Raw genomic sequence first — 22004 nt, forward strand, 5'->3', positions numbered from 1 at the left:
CGGTTGTGCCACATCTCCTTAGTTTAGATTAAATTAAGTTATATGCAGTAACGATACAAATTTGACACACCATTAATATAATAACATACACAAAAAATATATGAAGTCATGCGTATGTGCCGAAGAAGAAGTCAAAGAAAATTAGTTATTAAACTAAAGAAAAAGATAGGCAAATAGACGAACGAGTGAAATTCTGTCTATTAAAAAGAATGAAATAAAGAATGCATGAATGTTAAGAATGAAGTAAAAGAGTGTATCTGTGTGTATGCATGTGCGTGTGTGTGTGTGTGTGTATGTGTGCGTGCGTGTGCGAATGTAAATGAGTGAATGAGTGAATGAGTGAGTGAATGAATGAGTGAGTGAGTGAATGAGTGAGTGAATGAATGAATGAATGAATGAATGAATGAATAAGTGAGTGAGTGAGTAAGTGAGAGAGCGAGAGAGCGAGAAAGAGAGAAAGCGAGCGAGAGAGAGAGATAATAGCCTAGACACAAGAAGACTTGGAAGCAACAGTACTTGAAAAAATATTTACAAATTGACAAAGTATATGTTACTAAATAAAAGAAAAAAATAGGCAAAATTCATAATTAAAAACTCTCATCTAAAAACAAACATGGTTGCACGCAAACAAACGAATAAATAAAATAAAATTTAATAAAAGTCTTATTATTGTAATCTGTGCAGCCAGATATGTACATGTAGATGGCGCCTCTAAGCAACCACTTGAAGGAAACTCAATCGTTCTTTGAGACAAAGAGCAATTAGTGTGCAATTGACTTATATAATATAATATCATATATAATAATATCATATATCATGAGATATTGGTACGATTGATCTTCTTTCTTAATAGAAACAGATATACGAAAATGTGACTGATTCTACGAGCTAATTCTCTTACGTTTCATCATTACTTCTTCATAGAAGAGGATAAAAAGAAACGGACGTTGTTCTTTGGTTAACATAGAATGATTTATTACTATTTGTATGGTCATTTTATTCATAGAATAATCTTATTATAACAAAATATATGATTGATCAAACTGAACAAGAACGAGTGAACGAGGATAAGAGAGCATCGAAGTATAAATGTATCAAGTATAATTGTATAAATGAGATTATATCGAGACAAATAATGGAGAGACAGTGCAAATAGATACTGGAGGATGTGTGCAAACAAATTTATTAGAAAGTGTAATAATATTTTAAGGGATTAGGCGGTTTGAAATATTTTTAGATTTATAGGTTTACTGAGATGTCGTGCACGTTCAACGTGTTCATGTTCTTTTATTGTTACGATAATGATGAGGCAAATATATACATTGGACGATTTTACAGCATTGTCTCGAGAATGATCCCTCGAAGACGTACATCGATGTCGCGATTAAATTAAAATTATGACGTGCATTCATGAAGAAGAGAAACAAAAATTTAAAAAAATAAAGTATGAAAATGAGAATATGCGTGTGTGTGCGTGTATATGAATAGATGATTAATGATAACATTAATCAATTTCAATCGTAACTCTCTGTTTCCGCCATTCTTTCGTGTCAAGAAATGAATATTTCTTTGGAGTTCAAAGATCGATGGAGTAAAATAATATAAGATGTTTCGAGAGGAAGTCATAATAAAAGATAATCGGATTGCCATTTTTCTAATATTTTTTATTCGAAATAATTTTCAAAAAAAAAAATTTATTATTGACAGAACCCTTATTATCAAAGTCCAATTTTTCTTACAATTTTACTATAAATATAAAATCATTCCTCTTGAAATATAAATGAAAAAAAAAAAAAAAAATATTTATCATGAAAATACTTAAATTTCTGAACATTTTATGTAAAGAATGTCACCTCAAGATCAATAAGTGATCAAATTTTGATATCGTATTTTGATTTTTTTTTGATGAGAAGGGATTTTATAAACATATAGATCCGAAAATTCTTATTTTTAAATAAATAAGAAAAATATTCAGAATTCATTACTCAATTTTCTTTTGCTATTAATGCATCTCTCTTATTAAAAAAAAAAAAGAAAAAAATTATCTAAGATCTTCATCATTAGAAAAATAATAAATTGCAACAAAGTTTGATCATTTATTTATCGATTATATAATTTTTACAAAATTAAAATCAATTCTGGCAAGATGTAAATCAAAAAAAGGAATTATCTATCTCCATCTATCTATTATCTATCTAGAATTCCAAAGTTCTCTTCTTGCCCCTCTCGTACGCGACTCGAAAGCGCAATTTGAATCGTCGTCAGAGCTCGAGAGCTTCGCCTCGATTGTCATTCAGATCGCATTCTCAGATTACGAAACTGAAGTGGCGGTTAGTCAAAAGTTTGGCCAAGACGAGGAGGAACGTTATCGAGTTTGTCGACGTAATAGAGACCGTTGCATATGTACTTATTTTCATTGTCGTTGCGATAAGATTTCCTGGCACGAGCTGATATCGATATATCGGAAAAAAAAAAAGAGAGAAAGAGAAAAAAAATAAATTTCAATTGTCGCTCCGTCTAACGAAGATTCCCCTTTCTTGGTTGAATTTCCTCGAATCGAGTCGAATCGAACGTTTTTCGTTTCCGATCTCTCGCTGGTCTCTCGTTATCGATGCTGCGACGACTGTGGAGGCTGAAAGTGGTGAGTAATAGAGCCACGGTATATTTAGCACGATCACGCGGATCCACGTGAGTTTCGATTTAGACGATTGTAGTCATTTATGATATCGATACAGATATGTCGTTGTCACGTATTTTATTAATTGAAAAGCAATGTGAAGACTTTTATTATTAGTGTTGTTCCAGTTTCACACCGGTGACAATGTCTGATTCGATAGGTTTATATTTTTGACTATGTGATATACGAATGAATGAACTCTATAGGAGTAAGAGATTATTGGAATATTGTTTAAGAAGTAGTAAATATATTTAAAAAATTTATCAGGAAGAATAATAAATATTCTATGTAAAAAAAAAAAAAAAAAAAAAAAAAAAANNNGAAAATCAAAAATATAAAATAGAATTTTTTTCATTTTGAAAAAAAGTGTGCAATAATAATATTATATAAAAACTTATAGAAAATATATAATAAAATTTATTCAATCTTGCAATCACTTTAAAAGGAAAAGTTAATTAAAAATGAATAAATAAATAATTCGAAAAAATAAAATAAGAACTGCCTATACTTAACACAATTTTCGAAAACGAAGCCATAAATAAAAAAAAATTCTAATCTTCTTCATCTGCTTATTTTTTATCGTATCAATATCAAAATAGCCAATGTAAATGTGTCGAATCACTAATTACCGGTGCAAAATGAGTTAGTGTCTATTAATATAATTAAAAAAAAAAAAGACGATAATCGTACGATCATAATCAGATTCCTTTCTTCAAACATCGAATTAATATATATTGATTAAGAAAAATTAACAATTCCGAGAGATGCGATCTGGCTGCATAGCTGATCAAGATCGAATCAAACAATGTGTTTCTAAAATATTTGATGAATTGTTTGAATGATGAGATGATTAGAAAAAAATTTGGAACAAAACACGTTATTTGTTAATCATGATAATGAATAAAAAAATTGATTGATTAATTTCGGCGGAGCCTGAACCGCTTTCGAAACGTCGCAATTTTTTTTTACATTCACGAACTGTTTAATATTGTTGAGATGTGTACACGTTAAAGGTGCAAAATAAAATTCATCATAAATCCCGTTTTCCACAATCGATGTGCCATTGCCACATAGTGTTTGGATATTGAGAACATTTTGGGAGATTTTAGAAATATTTCTGTAATATATATTAATATATATTTCAAATATATTAATATTATATATATTTAATAAATATATAATTTAAATATTTAATACGATTTATATTTATATTACTTGTTTTGACGGAATTTTAAATGAAATTTCTTTTTTAGACGAAATTATTCGAAAACAACAGGTAATAGTTAGAACAGGAAATTTTATTTAAGAGAAAAGTACAATAAAGATAAGATAATTATTAATAGAATATTTACATTGATAAAGAAAAATTCGAGGCCAAAGATATAAACGAATTAGTAAAATTGTAAATAAATTTTGCTTATATTAGAATAAAATAATTTAAAAAATTTTTTCATTTATCAAATTTTGTTATGTTAATTGAAATAATTTGTAATTTGTATTAATCAAATAATTGAATATCTAAAATAAAAAAAATAAATGTTCTCAATAATTCAATATTTTATTATGTTTAGACAAATATCTATTAATCTTATCAATCATCATATCGATCAACTTTGATTAGACAAAAATAAATAATATAGGAAGGAAAAATATTAAAGATAATGCCATAATTTATTTGATGTCAATTATTTGCAATTTTAATATAAATTCATTAATTAAATAATTTATATTATATAAAGTAGAGATGATAAAATTTTTTATATAATTCTGCATTCTATTATAATTAGAAAAAAATAATATTCATAATAAAATCGAAAAACAACTACATGTTACTCAATTCAAATTTATAAGTTCGATATATGTATATATTTAATTTTTTAACCTTGAATATGTCTAATCGAAATATACTGCATTGAAACTTTCTAGATATTCCGATAGAGGGCTACGAATAATATTCATTTTCAAACATTCTTTATTTTTTTCATTCTAAATTTCTACAATAAAGAATTCCATTTGAATTTATATAAAATTTTTATTAAAATATAAATTTATTACTTTAAAGCTATAATAAATAGAATTATTATACACAATGAGTTTCATATTTTCCATTTCCATTTCTTTTACCTCTCTCAATTATCGTATTTAACGTCATAACATACGTTTGAGACACCTAGTGGCCGGCAATCGGAAACAAAACACGTCAAAGCCGCAAAATTCGCTATCGCAGCGACAGTGAGAGAGAAGTACGGTGATACGAAGCGAACAATGCGAAATTATGCAGAAGAGGGCGAGGATCATGCAAGAAACGGCCGCGAGGCGCGTGCATAGCGAGAAATAATCGTGGACAAGGATCGGACGTTACGTTAAAATGATTAGTGGCATTCAAATCGCGTTAAAGAATGCCATTGACGTGGTGAGTGATAACCCTGATAAGTTTCGTTGTTTATTAGACTTTATTCTCGCTTACGCGACTGCGTGTTCTTCATTTATTCGATCAAAAAAACATGTACGTTTTTGTTTCTTTTTTTTTTTTCCTTACAGAATATAGTAAATAACGCGAAAATATTTAAAGCACTATTCATTGATCGTGCTCGTATATATTTTTTACGCGTCATTTATGACGATTTTTCTTCGTTCAAATGTCACACACCATTACACGTGCCATTGTATTTATTTACGTTCTACCTATATCGATCTGTATGCCGTGCGTTTGGCCATCGTGGTCAATATGACACTGTCCGCTATTGCGAATTTTTTTCTTCTCATCTCGCGTGTGCGCACGGTCGATTTAAATGGCGCTCGTTTGGCGCCGATAAAAAAACACAAACAAACAGGGATATAGCGGTTTTCGGCTGGCCAACAGTGGCACGCGAAACTTATTCTTTTCGATTGGAGCGCGTATCGACATTGTCTAATGATTCTAACATGTGCGTTATATTTAGCATCTTATATAATTATTTCAAGTTACACTTGCGAACAGTCGATCGTATCTCATTAATATGTGCACATTTAATAATCTACCGTGTTTTGCACATTATTTATTTTTCTTCAAAGATGATTTGGATGACGTAATACGATCCCTCGTTGCCGTTTCGATTATCATCTGCATTTTTTCTTCTATATCACGATATTTATAGATTTTTATTATTCACAGATAGCACCGCCTGCCACGCCGCTGCAAGACTTCACCTATCACTGGAAACAGCTTATGAATTTTTATGTGAACCACTTGACGGATTGCAAGGTACCCATACAAACCACAGGCATACCACGACATTTGGATAGATTATTGGAGATTCTACTTGAAGAAGAGAAAAATGAAAATGAACCAGGACCATGTCTCGAATACCTGTTGCAGCACAAATTACTGGATTTGCTGGCTACATTGGCCAGTGCGGAAACTCCACCAGGGATGAGGACAGTTTGCCTGTCCTTCTTAAGAAAACTATTAGGAAGATCCAAGTATCCTTTGTTGCACCATACGTCTATTTATGGACCGGTGCAGCGGTTGATCGCTCTTTGCAATGGAAACCCACCTTCGCCTATTGAAGTCGAAGAAGTCCAGTTCCTTCTCACGCTTTGCTTTTTAGTTTGCAAGTATCCTCACGTGACAAATATTATAAACGATGCTCCGAATATTCAGAGGCAAAATACCACTACGAAGAAGAATATTGAAAGGATTGAAGTGGAGAAGGTTACTTATATACCAGCCAGAAGAAAGAATAATAACTTTAATCCACTATTCGAACCATTAGACACTCAGGCGGTCACACTAATAAATCCTAATTTGTTTAACTCGGAAAATGATAAGAGACGATCTATTGATTTTAATAGATCACACAATAAGGTTGGCACGACAAGGGGATCATCTAGTCAATCGAATGGATCGATATCTTCTAGAGAAACAGAGAATGCTTCGCAATCTTCGAGTCCGGTAATTCAGAAAGAGATTTGTGGTGAAAATTCGGGTGTTATAACTTCTGAATCTCAAGATTACGATGTCTCGCAAAAAAATGAAGATGTAGCTTTAATAAACGAGATAGACACGCATTTACAGAATCTTCAAGATTTGCGATTAGATGGTGAATATGGGAATGTTTATGATGACTCTCATTGCTTAGATGGAGATCAGAGTTTGCTCAGATCCAAAACACCAGAGAAATCAAAATGCCTTCTATTAGATGCCTTGTTGAGCTATATAAATACCGCAGTAAGTAATAAATTATCATATTCTAATATTAATTTAGATTAAGTTCATTTAAAATTTGATAAATATTTAATATAAAGAAAAATCATATAGAAAAAATATTGAAAAATATTTCAATCTAAAATTCTTCAAAATTTTTATTTTTTGTATAAAGAATTTCAAATGATTTTCAATTTCATTTGATTTTATAAATGATTATATGGTGCAATAGAAATATAATTTGTTTACAAGATTAAAAATAAAAAGATTTGTCTATTAAATTATATTAGTTTTTTATATTATATAAATATGTCTATATATCCTATTATCAAATTATTATTAGAAAATAAATTTATTATTTAAATATCCCTACTTTTAATTATGCAGTTTCAAACTAAACAAACTACAAAGTTTTCAAACATAAACGATTCACTCATCAGGACAATACAGTGAGGATAAGAGCCTGCGAGGGAATAATGGTTCTTTCATCCCTGGAGGATATATCGTTCGCTCAAATGGTAGCAAACAGCCATTTAACAACCTTGATACCGAGTAGATTAGAGAACCTGTTCAACGCCATTCCAGCGCACGTTGATCCAACAGAAATCGATGGCGTGGACGTCACTTGGGGTTTAGACTCGCCAGCATGGACGAAGGAGAAAAAATTTTCTGGTTGCAGGCAGGTTGCTGCATTTTTCATGTGGTTTGATTACTGTAATCAGTTGATAAGGGAAGCACATCCGGATGTAGCTGACGCATTGGCGAAGAGCATTAGAGTAAATTTCTTAGAGAAAATCGTAACACCATCTTTGGCTGAACATCATGTTGTTCTTATTACTGCATTGGTTACTAAGTGTTTGAAGGAGTTAACGTCCACCGCTTTATGTACAGGTTTATACAACAATTTTATTCTATTACTTAAAATTTTTGAAAAAAAAAAAAAAAAGAATAAATAAAATGAGGAATAATAGAATTATTTCATTTTTTCTTTTGCAATTATTTGAAATATATCAATTATAAAATATTAATGTCAAATATAATATTAATATTTCTTTTTCTTTAGAAATAAGTTATTGGCTTATTGGTCAAGATAGAGGTCCAGAGATACCAAATGTATGGACATCACCTGTGCTACATAGGCTGATAGATAATTGTTTCACGGACAGCGATGATTTAACATTGGAAACGTTGAAGCTGTTTGAAGAAATGATAGAGAAACGAAATGAGCATATATTGCATTGTCTCGTATTAGTATATTTATCTACGCGTGGTTACTACGACAATACCGCAGCGGACAGTGCAATTGCATCATGGAGCGATGAGGAAGATGAAAGAGAGAGGGAGAAGAAGGGTTCGCTGGATCTTTCATATGAACAAAGTCATAGTCGAACATTAGCACCTAGTAATATTCATAGAATTGTAAATTGGTAAGCAGTTAATAAAAAATCTTAGAAACGAATGAACAACTTCTACAAAAAAAAGAAAATAAGAAAAAATATTTTTATCATTCAAAAATGTAGAAAAGAAATTATTCAATTGAAGAATATTCATAACAAAAATGATTTTTGTAAAACTTCACGATTAAAATTCAACAACAGTCATATTTCTTATAAAATTCTCAATTTATATATTTTTAATACTTGACAAATAATGTATAATTTAATTAGAAATTATCAATAGATCATTTCAATAAATCATTGAACATGATTATATTGGCAAAATTTTTTTTTCATTCGATTCATTGAATATAATAATATATACGCAAATGTATCATTGTAATGCGCAATTTTCAGTTCAATTTTGTTCTCTATTTTCAGTTTTCTGTCTCTGATTCCTCGTTATCTACAAACAGACACGGACGTAAATAATTATGAGCGATACATGGCTGATTTGGAAAGGCAGTATTCTACTGTGTTGACGGATTGCTCGTTAATGGCCTGGCCACTGGAAGCAATAACTGTGGACGATTCCGCGAGTTCTGATTCTAGACCGGAAGCGGATCATTGTTCCGTGAGATTCTATATGGGCCCGTTCATGACGATGCTATTCGAAAAAGTAACGAATATTCCAAAGCAAAAGTATGAGGTCAATTTGCAGTTGACTGTAGTGATCTCAAGACTGGCGCTTTTACCTCATCCGTACCTGCATGAATTTTTATTAAATCCATTACTACCGCTGGCACCCGGCACAAAGAACTTGTTCACTTGTTTGCAAAAAGTCGTCAAGCAGCTGGTGAACGAAGTACCAAAGACGCCAGATCACAAACAAATGCTTAAAGAAACACGAGAACGATTGCTGGAAGATTGTTCTCACGAAGGGTAGGTACTGGAGAAAAAATGAATTATTATTGTTGTTTGATATTAAATAGTTTGTAATTTTAATTTTAGGGAAAAAGAAAATATCCTGTTTGAAAGTGTGATCGTAACAGAAGAATTTTGCAAGGAACTGGCTGCGATAGCATATGTGAAATATCATCATTCTATGTGATAATTGATATCAAAAAAGAATAATGTAAATTATAGAATTTAATTATAGTATTATGGCCGAATAAATTTACTTAATGATCGATCAGTTTAGATACGCTTAAATAGAAAATTGTTTTTTGTGATGATTTTGTAAGATATATACGTATACCTTAAGGATAGCGAATATTATAATAATGTTAATATTTACATATTCACTTATTTGCACAATTCGACTTGTGACTCTAATAAAGAAATTATTGAAAATTGGTATTTTAATTATTTTACTTGCATATTTTAATTATTAAAAAGTGCAAATAATATGTAAAATTTACCAATCTAGTGTTATTTTATTGATTTTATATCCTTCATGTTAATCTTGATTACTTTTTATATGACAATTATAAAAAATATTTAGATTAAAAATTTATATAGTTTACAAATACTTTTAATATTTGAAATAAACAATATTAGAAGGGGAAATTTGTAAATTTCATAAATGAAACTAATTTTAAAATCATTTTATTACAGTAATTAAAGCTACTTTCACATTGGAGTAACTGACATATGGAGTTACAAATGGAAAACACATCAATTATTTGCATGGAATTACTTACAAATAATATAACTTCATATTTAAGTGGTAATTCTAACAAAAATATATCAATTGTTAAAATAAACAATGAAAATTTAGCAATAAATGGTGAATTATATTTTTTACTTAGCCTTAAAATATGGAGAAATGTATTGAAAGATACAGATAAGTGTGATGGAAAGTGTACAACAATTTTGCAACATTTTTTACATATTAAAGATGGAAGCATAAATAATAATACTGATACAGATATTTCAAATCAGGTAAAATATAAAAGAAAATAAATAAATCACAAACAAGATAAACATAACCTATCTCTAGGAGTAAAAAATATTTGATGATACTGATTTTTTCAGGTTTTACAATTATTAATATCATCTAGCAATATTTGGTCTATAAAATTACAAAAATATCTTTTAGAAAAAGAACGAGTCTGTTTGTTTTTACAACGTACTCCCCTTATAGAAAATGCAATCAAAGCAGTTATAACAGCTAAACATAATTTTGGAAAAACTGTTTCAATTAATAAGATTTTTAGTTTAAAATCGCTTCAAGATAATGAATCAGAACTTACAACTAAAAGATTATATTTAATACAATGTGTCACCAAAAAGATTTTAAATCTACATGGGTTTAAAATAGCAGATGAAAATTCTGATTATAAATTTGTATTTACTTCTAAATCGCAAGGAAATGTAAAGGAAAATTATAAGCGATATATATGTGGTGTTGTGAAAAATATTGAAACAAATTGTAAGGAGATAAAATTAACATATCAAGAATATGTTAAGAATAAAATCAAAGAATTAAAAGCATCAAATGAACACAAATATTTTGAAACACAAGAATACAATATAGAAACAGAAAATGATTTCTTTGAAGATCTTGCAAAAGCAACAAGTACATTTGAATTATTATCTGTAAAACCAAGTCGTCCTGTTTTTATTGGATGCAATTTTGCAACTAATAAAAGTACCACAAATACAAAAGGTTTTTTCAATTCAAAATTTTACATGAACTATGTAGAATTTTTGAAGAAACAATTTCTATCATTATTAGTTTTTAGGTGCATGTTTTATATTATATAATATAGCAAGAATAACAGCCATTATTGAAAAGTATAATCATAAAAGATTAAAAGGAGAATATCCTAATTTACCACACATGAATGATATAGATTTTTCTTTATTAAAACAAGAGGTATTTCATTTACAAAATATTAAATTATTATTATTTCCAATTGTTCAGAACAAATATATGCTAAATAAATAACTCTATACTTTATAGGAAGAATGGGAACTTATATATAATTTTATTATTGGATATCAGCAAATGTTAAAAGATTGTTTAAAATATGATCCTATATTCCAAGTAAATCCACAGGTTATTTGCATATTTTTGGCAAAATTATGTCAAAAATTTAGTATCTACTATCGTAGAATTCGAATTTTAACTGTGAGTTTTTTTTATTTGATTTATTTTTTTAATTAATATTTATAATTAAATGATAAATCTTATTGCATGATAAATAATTTATTATATATAATTTTTTCATTATAGGAAGCATATGATCATTTGATTCCAACAATGAGTACAAGATTATATATGCTACATGCATTGCAAATTGTACTTCAAAATGCACTTGCTTTAATTGATATTATTCCTGTATCTCGCATGTAATTTTTCATATTATAAAATTACAAATTTTCTTATATTTATATAAATAGTAAAATGATATATGCAAGAAAGGAATGTAAAAAAGATAGATATAGAATAAAAAATTATATATTTAAAAAAAAAATAAGAATTGAGAAATTTATTAATATGCTAAAATATGAAAGATAAAAGATAAAAATAATTTAAATAATATAGATATAAAATAATAGATAAAAAATAGAATAATAGAAAATTTTATATAAAATTTTATATAGTTTAATCTTTAATTTTATTTTATTTTTTCAATGATATAAAAAATATACAGATATAATGAAATTTTAAACATTAATTATTTTACAAATTTTTTTATGAATTTATTATTTTCATATATTATATCTCATAATTTTTGTTTATTGTTGATAATTTAATAAATTAAGTATTTATTTTATACAGAATATAATAAAAATAAATATTTTATTACATGAGTAACCTGAATAGATGTGATATAAATATATATATTTACATATATTTATAATCTAAAAATTTAATTAAATTTATTATTTACTTTTTTAATATTTACTAATAAAATCAATTATATTTAATTGCATATTTGCATACAAATATATTAATTTCAAAGATTTTGTATGGAAATACCGTACAATTTTTTCTGTCACGTGCATAACAAATGAAAATAATTGTACTCGAAAATAATCAATAAAATGATAAATACTATTAAAATTAAGATATATGTAATTATATGAGTACATTATTACAAATATTAATCCTCATTATTGAAATCAAATAAAATATATAGAAATTATAAATATTTTTTTACTTACTCATCAACTTCGTATAGAAATCGCGTCTTTGAAGAAATTCTTCTAACCTTTGACAATAATCACAAAAATTTATAGATTTTATAAATATTAACAATATTTTATTTGTTTTTAACACATGTTTTTTATTATTATAATATAGAAAATTATCAAAATTTATCGAATCTAAGTATAGATTCGTTATATTCAAACTCAATATCGAACACTACATAGATCTCGAGAGATTCAGAAGTACCAATTTGAAAAAGTATAGGTAATGGCAAATAGACTGCAAAAGATGGCGCGATTGTATGAATTTTCAAATACATAATCTTAAATTCTTAATATAAGAAAATATTAAATGATGTTTTAGATTTAATATTGAATTTAATTTGAATAATAATGTGTATATTACTTTTTTTACAAGGAGATTATAGATTAATAAAAAGAAGAGAATGAATGCATTTCAAATGATTTAAAAATCAATCACATTGTTATAAATTGATTCTCGATACAATCGATAATTGATTAATTTTTGCATATGTAATTTGTCAATTTTAGTATATTATTCATGGAAAAGAGACTACTTCTGTCTATTCCAAGAATATCATGCATCAAAAGCACACGCACGATAGCGTGCAAGAGAGCGAGGCAAGGAATACAGCCAGCTGTTTGTTTTGTTTTCGGGCATGAGATTCACGTGACACCACCGGTGCTGGTGGCGGCTCATACGGCAGCGCCGTATTATCAACGTTTATTGGCCGAGGCAGTGCACTCGCGCACCGCTTAGCCAATCAGGAACATCGTAAGAAACGACGCCTGGTGCTTCTACGGTGCAGAGACGTTTGACATCGATAAATGCGTGAGAGTGCTCGCGAAGTGCGGATCAGGCTGTCGCTCGCTCGTCGGCTTGTTGTAGTCGTCGTCGTCGTCGGGGGCTCGTGGGCTCGTCGTCGTCGGTCAGTTCGAGCCTCCTTTTCTTTGTCCTGACTAGACCCCCACTTTGTACCCGCGAAAACCTGTGCAGTAGTAGTGTTAGGCAGTGCCGATCCACAGTGACCGTCTTTCTTTACGACGTCGCTCAGCTGCACCTACTTTCGTGTGTGAGCGAACGTATCCGGCGTGCCAAATGTCACTAGGTGGACGATAGGGTCGAAATATACTCGATCCTCGACGTCATACATACACATGCGTTTACTGTGCATGTATACAGCAAAGAGGTATCATTCACATCAAAACGTCAGAAATGAGCGATAATGTATATTGTCAGATACGCGGTATACATTCGCGTGATCTTTAATGTTACTCCGTGTATTGCGTATCACTTCTCGCGCTGTATTCTCTACATATCGTGAACGTGTGTATGCACCACCGTGTTGCCGTTGTTTCTTGTATGGGAATCACATTTATTACCGATCACGTATACACATATTTTCATTCGCATTACATGCGTGTGTATAGACATGTTTGTGCGGTGTAATGTGCATGTGTACTGAAAGTCGCTTGCAATCCAGTCGAGAACGGAATCAAGGGAGCGCCTTTCTGTGTGCTCATCGTGAACGGAAAACTATACGAGTATTATTGTGATTGCTCGCGTATGATGCGAGTTTCTAGAAGATTTACGTGTATTTTGTGCGTGACAATATACGTTTTCTCTGACAAGTAAATTGTGGTTTTATTAGTATACTACGTCACATCAGTTTCTATGTGTGTCTATCTGTTACCACAAACTGCGTATTGCATGTTTGATGGAAATCATTGACCTCGCGAGCAGTTGACCGAGTTTTACGTTCGTAGATTAAGAAAAAGAATTATAGTTTTATTTAAACTGAAAATTTCCTTTTTGGAAAATTCAAAATTTTATGTTTTATTTTGGAATAATTCTCTCTATTCCATTTGAATTCCATTTAAATCACTATAATAAAATTCGTCATATATATTCGAAATATCGCAACATCTAAATCCATTCTTTCAGCCATTTGGTATATGGTAAGATCTCGGTAAGATCTACGCGTTCAAGGTCGTTGCACAAAACAAGTAGCCGGCACGTAAAGTGGTCGCATGCACATGCACGCTGTATACGATACGCGATACTCGTTTCCTGACCAAAAATAATAGTTCGTCGAGCGCGCACAAGTCGAACCGGCCGCTGATCGAGGTCAGGTTCTTTTGCATTCGTTTATTCGTTCATTCGCTTGCTCAGTTGCTCGCGTCTGCGATAAATTACCAGCGACACGCGTAATCTCGACCCTTTCGACTCGCCTAGTGACTGTACTATAGTGTTCTTTCCAATTGTACCGTTCGCGCTTACTTGCTCTCTTGCGCGCGCTGTTTTCTGTCTTTGTTGTGTATGTATTCGTGAAATACGCTTTCGGTTCGCTCGCACGCGACTCCGTGTATGGAAGTGTGGAGCAGCAGTGCGTCGTATTTTCTTGTCTCGCATATATTCTATCGGTTGTTGATTTTTTTATTTCACGTGATTTGGTGTGATCGTAGTGAATGTTGTGAAACGAAGGTGAAGAAAGAAGAGAACCGACGAAGATAGAAAGAGAAAGAAAAGAAAAGGACAATAACGTTACAGGAGTAAAGTGAAACGATATTGAGCGGGAAAAGCAAATATATAGAAAAGGAAAAAAGTAAACTGACGTGTGAGTAGAAGGGCAAGTGGAACTTGGAGTAAGATAAAGACAAACGCGAACGAGATAGATCGAAAATTGTTGAACGGTAAAAACACGGCTACGAAAGGAAATTAATACTACGAAACAGTTGACGAGATATATCTAGTAGAAAAAAAAAGACGGTTCTTGATGCGTAACGCGGTTGGAAAGGCCTGGCCATCGATTTGCCGTCCGTGAATCTAGTGCGCGTTTGAAATCGGGCTAGTCTCGCGCGCGCGTGTGTGTTACGTGCACCTAAGCGAACGCAGCCAGCGAGGCGCGCGGACGGACGAGAAAAGAAGGAAGAGGTGGCGGTGGTGGAAGAGGGGGCGGAGAAGGAGAGGCGGTTGAACAGGCGGGCGGAGAGAAAAGTTCGAGAAGCGGCAATACCAGTGCCAGCCAACATCAACAACATCACAACAACAACAATACAGATCGCCGCGGTGTATACAAGGCTGCTGCTCGTGGTGTGCGTTCTGAACGTTTATCGCGTTGTGTGTCGCCGCGCGCGGCGGTGATCATCGGTGTGTGTGCCGGGATTGCAGAGAAAGAGGTAGTGAACCGAAGCCGCCAGAATTACGCCAAACCGGGGAAATATGAGCATTGCTGCCCTACTACAGGCCGCCGAGTATATTGAACGAAGGGAAAGAGGTGAGTATTGCTTTGCTGCATGTATATTTACACATATGTGTGTTTTTTTCCTTTCTCCTTCGATCTACGGGAAGTTTCATCGTGGTTGCGCCCGTATGCCTGTGTGTGCCATGTCATTGGCACATGGCAACGAACGCGTGTACCGTCGTTGGATCTCGGAACGTGACCTTTGTTATTACGCCTATCCTCGCCTCGTTGCTCCTTCGTGTTTACAGTGTGTTTTCTCAGTATCATGATTATCGTTTGAAGCTGAATATTACAAGCTCTGTTTTGAAGTATTAAACATTTTTTATTGATCTTTGTTAATACGATGAGATATCAATAGAATTTAAAAAAATTTAATATATATAATATATTTTTATATAAAATAATCAAATCATTTAACCTAATCCAAGTTTAATGCAAATTTAAATTTAACCATTAATTTACACTGTTCGATTTTATAATTTAACTTTTTCTTTTTTAATTGATTTTTCAAATATTTTTTAATTCGATTGTTAATAGATAATATCATAAATTTCCTGATACTGAATTTTTTTAAGTTATAACCAAGTCTAGATTTTTTTTAACTCCGTAACGTAATCACGCGTTTTGGAACGCGTGACCTTCACCGGTATACACTCTGACGCAACATGCAGCGTACTCTGTAGCCGTGTTGCAGTGCACGTCCGTTTTTCGGCCAACCGGCGGTAAACACATCAGTAAATATATGCATACGTTGTTTTTTTGCGATGTACGATACACGAATGTCATTGTATCGTGTAGGTCACGTCTGCCACGTATATAGGTATGCGTCAGAGTGCGCGGAGAAGCGGTAACGATGATCTCATTTTATCACTCCACTTATAATACCACTACGACGTAGTCGATACTGCGTTTGCTCGCGTATGCATGCAGAATTCCCGTGTTATCTCGTTTCTCCTCGTTTCTCTTGCATTTCGCTAAGCTCCTAATAAATTTTATCCAGTATATGTATTAATTTCTTTTCTCAATTAAAATAAATGATCTAATTGATTTATTTATAGAAGAAAATGATTTATTTATAAATAATTTTAGATATATGAAATATAAATATTGATTAATTTACAATTAATTAAATTGATAAAGATCACGATCAAAAAAAAATATATTGTCGATGCATTTCTTAGAAGAATTCAATGATTCGTAATATTTTAATTGAGAGAACGTTATCAACACAGAATTATTAGGCTTATTTGCATAAATACATATATACATATCTCATTGTGACTACTCCGTCGATGATTCACAATTTTATAAACAAGTCTCGACGAATATATTTTGTTAGATTCCTCTTTTCTTTTACGCATTTCTTTTAAATTCTCCATCACGATTTGGAAACATAACCGATACTAATAGTCATTGCTGCCAACATTACAAATCTGTTTTCGCCAGGGCGAAAGCCATGCGTGACGTAAATAACCAAAATACACAGATCACAATAAACGGCTGTCGTCTTGCATTTTTCCACGACGCCACGTTTCGCTTTCGAATAGTCGGTTGAGATTTACGGTGTCGTAATTCTTTCCTGTTTCTTTTAAGATCCGTAGTAGTATAGAGTGCGCGTCACGTAACATACACATATGTACATATATATCCAATAGAGTTGTGTACAGTCACGTTCACACACGTTCGAGTGAACACCCTGAAAGAACGGCTTCTTTGTTTCTCTCCTCTCTTTTTCTCTTGTTGCCGTGCATTGATCTCTCGTGGTTTAAGCTCACATCACGCGAGCAAGAGAAGAACGTTTCGTGTGCGCGGTCGTTCACGAGCAGCAACACTACTAGTCGAGACCCAGAAAGAGCTTTCGGTTTATTGGCCGCGCTCTTGTCAAGCGAGAGAGAAGAACAAGGGGGAATCACAGCGGATCGTCGATTGAGCATTAACTATTATTGCTCGAGGGTACGTGAGATAAGTCTGTTACATTATTTTAATCGGTCTATTTGGCACGATTTCCCTGAAAAACGTTCATGAATGACAAGATCGACCAAGCTATTGTTATTATACTTTGACTGAAATTAATTGATTGCACAAGACTATTTTCTTGACCATGAAATATCTCCGAATGACATTTGTCGTTTTATTCACATTATGAGTTAAGTTGACATTTATTGAATGATTTCAAAATTTTAGAACGGAAATTTTATTATTATTTAAAAAATATTGTTTGCTAGTCATATGATTAGAATTATTAATTTTAAATGTATAATTAAATATATCATATGATTAAAATTAAAAATATTAAAAAAATAAAATGCATATATTTTTCTGTCTTAATGAAAATCAATATAAACATCAGAATAAACATTGTTACGTCCTTAATAAAAAAAAAAGTATCTGAAACTTATTTTTTTATTTATATTTGTGTACCTTTTTAATTACTTTTATGTTAAGAAAAATATAACAAATTCATAAAAAAGTTTCAATTGAAATTATCATGATATTTAATTCTTAAATTAAGATTTCATGTTGTTTATTGAAATAAACATAAAGTCACTTCATTTCAGTATAATACAGATTATATAAATTTCGTCTATGGTGGGGATTCATTGCCTATTGACTTTGAGCGGTCAATTGATTTCGTAGTCTATATTCGCGGAAGCTAGAAGAGAGAACCAATCCATTCTTTCGAGATCTCGTTTTTGTCGAATATTTAAGCAGAGATAGAAGTTCAAAGCGATCATCAATCGGCTTTCGTGATTTCCGTGCGTGATTCAACGAGCATTAAACTAATGTCATACCCGATATTAACAAATTTCGCGAGCATTACGTTCGGTTCGAACAAACAAATAATAAATTAAATTGTTGTCGCTTCAAAAGAGGGATTTCGCTCTTGTTTCAAGTGAAGTTCGCGCTGACTCGGTCCGTTGACGATTCCAGATACGCGTTTCCGATTCTTCTCTCGTTTCCATAAAAAGGAAAAGAAATGAGAGTCGAAAGGAGAAGAGGTATTATAGACAAAGAGAACGGTAGATGTCACGAGCGAGATGGAGAGAAATAAAGGGATTGAATTGGGTGGGGATAATAGCGTGAAGCGGGGAAGAGAGAAAGGAGTTGAGAGAAAGGAGTAGAAAGAGAAGGGTAAACGGGTTAACAAACGAATAAGATAGAGATGGAGGAAAGCGTAGCAAAGTGTAAATTTTTATTTCAACGTCGCATCAGAGTCGATGACTTCTTTTTCTTCTTTGTATGCACGACTTCGTTTTTAGGACTATTGTTAGATTAGCTTCAACTCTAGTAAAAATTATATTTCTTTTGAAAAATATGATAGGATGCTTTTAAATAGAAAAGATTTTTTTATTTTTATGAAAAAAATAAGTTTTTTTTTATAATTTCATTGAAATTATTTTTATTTATTGAAATATTCTTCATTGAAATCAATCTATTCTTGTTAAATTTTGAATCTTAATATAATTAAAATTGAAAAAAATACATATAAATAAATTACATATTATATTTATTTGTTATACTTAGAATATAATTAAGTTACATTTAATATAATAATAATTCAACCTTGTTATATATTAAAGTTCTATTGTAAAATATATTTTAACTCATTACATATTAAGTTTATTAAGAAGAAACATTACGTTTATTAAGACTAACATTACGTTTATTAATATTAACTTACTACTTTAGTTATAACATGTTATAATTTTTAAATAAAAATAACAACTAAATTGTAATTAAAATTTATTATTTATATAACATTATCACTATCTTAAATCATTATATTACATCGTCTCTTTGAATATTTTTTAAAATTGATCAATTGATATCAGAATAGCAGAATAAATTTAATAAATAATTATGTTTCGATAGATTTTTTGTCAATAACATTAGAAAAATTACACAGTCGAATATGATATAATAAATTTTTGGAAAATCTTCACAAGACAAAAATTTCATTTATTTTTTTCCATTTCATTATGTAAATTTTTATAAATCATAATATAAATTTTTTAAATCACTATTTGAATGCTTAACGAGTCGAAATTTATCTTTATGAATCGAATTATAATCATTGATACTATTATAATTCGAAATTATGTTTACAATCTGTTAATAATAGATTACTTAATATTATCTCCGTTTTATATTATTAAATTATATTAAATTATATTATATTAAAATTACATTAACTGTAACGGAAGCAATAAATGATATTTGTGAATTTTTTTTTTCAAATATCAAAATTGATATGCAAAAATGTCGGTTTTATCTTATTTATTAAGTTATAAGCATAAAGTCTAAGTTTGTGTTAGATAAAATAAAATGAGAACAAAGTGACAATAATAACGAAGAATAATATAACGATAGCTATTTTATTCTCTTGCTTTGTCTAATGCAAATTTCAATTGCAATAACTTAATAAATGAAGTTTAATTGATATTTTTATGTAATAATTTAAATGTGTTTATTTTAGCCTCTAGAATCGATCTTCTAAAGATATATTAATATATTAATATGTGACATCTAAATATTATATTATATGTTATGGACTTAAGCTCAGGGAAATCGAACTTGTAGAATTATAAATTTTAAATATATACATAAATGGACTCCGATAAATATATTTGTTTGATGTATTTATTCTTGCGTGTTTGAATTGAATTATATATATTATATATATGTAGAATTGAGGAAAATTTGAATTAAAACAAATATTGGAAAACAAATATAAGTAAATACTATTTGAAGATACAATTTTGTTTAATTTCTAAATTACGGACAAATATTACTTAATATTTATATTTGGATTCGACAATAAATGAAATATTTATTTTCCGTTTGATTGAAACGCTTTAAATGTAGGAGATGAATATATTGTATTTTTTATTTCTTGTTTGTTGAAACATTGAAAATCTAATATTAGTAATTGTATAATATCCGATTGTTGAATAAAATAATAATTTGAAGAGAGTAGATTTTGGAACAGAATTTAATTTTTCGTTTGTGTAGAAATATATTTATTTATGTTTTATAGCTATCTTGTATTTATATATACATGTTTTGACAGAGAAATATCGATATTGAAGAGAAAAATTATTATTTTCAGTCATTTTGCTCTTAAAACTTTTTGCAGAAAATCACTTATTTTTTCGCCCATATAACATTTTTAAATTATGATCTTGGTTATTTTTGACTTTACGACCTTGATATGACCTTGAAGTTCTTTTGACATCAAAATTTGATCACATTCCAAGACACATTAAGATAGTATGCAAGTTAAATGTTCATGTTATAAATGCTTAAAGCGATGTCCATTGATAGCGGTATACTTTCTAAAACGATCAATCATAGATCGTGATGTCATGAAGAAATCTGCATGACTGATCTATTTATAAAATTCACGTTGGACGAAATAAGTTGATAGGTAAATACTATGCTCAATAAATGTCAATATGATGATTTAAATAATAAATTTATAAAATCTTATTTTATTAATAAAATATTCGAAGTGATAAAAGGAAAGTTTCAAAAATAATTTTATAAAATTATCTACATATATTGATATAATATTTTATATGTAACATGTGAAAAAAAAACATCTCAGTTTTCAATTTTTATTTTTTGATAAAAATAAAAAACAGGTTTTGAAAAGTTTTTTCAAAAACAAGGTAATTGAATAGTTTAGGGTATTTATAGTTTGATTTTTTCCAATTTTAATAATATTGCGAAAGATTTTTTTTTATTAAAACTTTATACATATTATTATTAAAACAATAAATTAATCAGAAAATTTGAAAAAGTACAGGTAATTCATATAACATTATTGATACTTTTATGAATATAGTTTTTATTTTGTAATTTTATTCAAAATAAAAATTTTTGAATAACAAAATTTAGAATTAAAACTAACTTCTTTTTCTTAAAATGACATATAAAATTTATATTATTATTAAAAAAAAATCATGTTTGAAATACAAGATCATTTTTAATTTAAAGCTCGCGTCATTGTAATGATTTTTATAATGCAACATTTTTCTAGAATTTAAACTTGCTAAAATATGATATTTTTATTAATTTTTATGAAATAATTTATTGCAATCTAAAACAAACTTAATCCAAATCTAAATCTAATTTAATTTTTTTTTTAATTTTGGATATTTAAAGAAAGAATATTTATCAAAAGTCTTCAAACCAAGCAAATCATATAAAATAGATCAATTCTAATTCTCTATCCCATCTATAAATCCAACAACAACAATTATGATAATAATAAAAAAAAAAATCATTCAAACTTAACGAAATAAGCAAAAAAAAAAAAAAAAAAAAAAAAAAAA

At 29.8% G+C, this 22004-nt stretch overlaps 4 protein-coding genes across 13 annotated transcripts in view; all 4 read left to right on the forward strand.

Annotated features, from left to right (window-relative positions):
* The window catches only part of LOC102671463 (hexokinase type 2), a 52523-nt gene extending 52297 nt beyond the window's left edge, over positions 1–226 (forward strand). For all 4 annotated transcript variants that reach the window (XM_006624688.2, XM_006624690.2, XM_006624687.2 and 1 more), the window contains exon 8: positions 1–226. This exon is cut by the window's left edge and continues 2 nt beyond it. The gene's annotated coding sequence lies outside the window, so the exon portion shown is untranslated.
* A 1922-nt stretch (positions 227–2148) lies between these two features.
* Positions 2149–9596, forward strand: LOC102672229 (protein FAM160B1-like). Of its 3 annotated transcripts, none has more exons than XM_031514663.1 (6): positions 2149–2641; positions 5832–6887; positions 7304–7754; positions 7927–8290; positions 8681–9181; positions 9251–9596. In XM_031514663.1, exons 1-6 carry the CDS (start codon positions 2612–2614, stop codon positions 9348–9350), a joined length of 2502 nt encoding a protein of 833 aa, XP_031370523.1. In that variant the 5' UTR covers positions 2149–2611; the 3' UTR covers positions 9351–9596. The 3 variants fall into 3 exon arrangements, with proteins under 3 accessions (XP_031370523.1, XP_006624755.1, XP_031370522.1); XM_006624692.2 differs by lacking the exon at positions 2149–2641 and adding an exon at positions 4860–5090; XM_031514662.1 differs by lacking the exon at positions 2149–2641 and adding an exon at positions 5662–5745.
* A 202-nt stretch (positions 9597–9798) lies between these two features.
* On the forward strand, positions 9799–11721 carry LOC102672368 (DALR anticodon-binding domain-containing protein 3-like). The gene is made up of 5 exons (XM_006624693.2): positions 9799–10183; positions 10277–10910; positions 10987–11120; positions 11208–11375; positions 11481–11721. Exons 1-5 carry the CDS (start codon positions 9893–9895, stop codon positions 11598–11600), a joined length of 1347 nt encoding a protein of 448 aa, XP_006624756.1. The 5' UTR covers positions 9799–9892; the 3' UTR covers positions 11601–11721.
* A 1502-nt stretch (positions 11722–13223) lies between these two features.
* Positions 13224–22004, forward strand: part of LOC102672515 (max dimerization protein 1-like) — a 14087-nt gene continuing 5306 nt past the window's right edge. Inside the window, exons 1-2 of one of the 5 annotated variants that reach the window (XR_004151674.1) lie at positions 13224–13611; positions 14888–15699. Coding sequence is in view for 1 of the 5 variants with exons in the window: in XM_006624694.2 (XP_006624757.1) it covers positions 15645–15699 (55 nt within the window). In the remaining 4 variants the exon portion in view is untranslated. Of the gene's footprint in view, positions 15700–22004 lie in introns of all 5 variants that reach the window. The other 4 variants (XR_004151673.1, XR_004151675.1, XR_422896.1 and 1 more) reach the window with 4 other exon arrangements.

This window comes from Apis dorsata, unplaced genomic scaffold (genome assembly GCF_000469605.1).
Source record: "Apis dorsata unplaced genomic scaffold, Apis dorsata 1.3 scaffold_1093, whole genome shotgun sequence".
NCBI classification, from domain to species: Eukaryota; Metazoa; Arthropoda; class Insecta; order Hymenoptera; family Apidae; genus Apis; species Apis dorsata.

What these genes read in the sequence shown, in the direction of transcription:
- LOC102672368 (XM_006624693.2), top strand. Translation starts at nt 9,893, where the DNA reads ATGGAGTTACAAATGGAAAACACATCAATTATTTGCATGGAATTACTT. An exon ending in AAGTACCACAAATACAAAAG is followed by an intron (nt 10,911 to 10,986) that starts GTTTTTTCAATT and finishes ATTAGTTTTTAG; the next exon opens with GTGCATGTTTTATATTATAT. An exon ending in GTAGAATTCGAATTTTAACT is followed by an intron (nt 11,376 to 11,480) that starts GTGAGTTTTTTT and finishes TTTTCATTATAG; the next exon opens with GAAGCATATGATCATTTGAT.
- LOC102672229 (XM_031514662.1), top strand. Translation starts at nt 5,677, where the DNA reads ATGTGCACATTTAATAATCTACCGTGTTTTGCACATTATTTATTTTTC. An exon ending in GTCCACCGCTTTATGTACAG is followed by an intron (nt 7,755 to 7,926) that starts GTTTATACAACA and finishes CTTTTTCTTTAG; the next exon opens with AAATAAGTTATTGGCTTATT. An exon ending in ATTCATAGAATTGTAAATTG is followed by an intron (nt 8,291 to 8,680) that starts GTAAGCAGTTAA and finishes CTCTATTTTCAG; the next exon opens with TTTTCTGTCTCTGATTCCTC.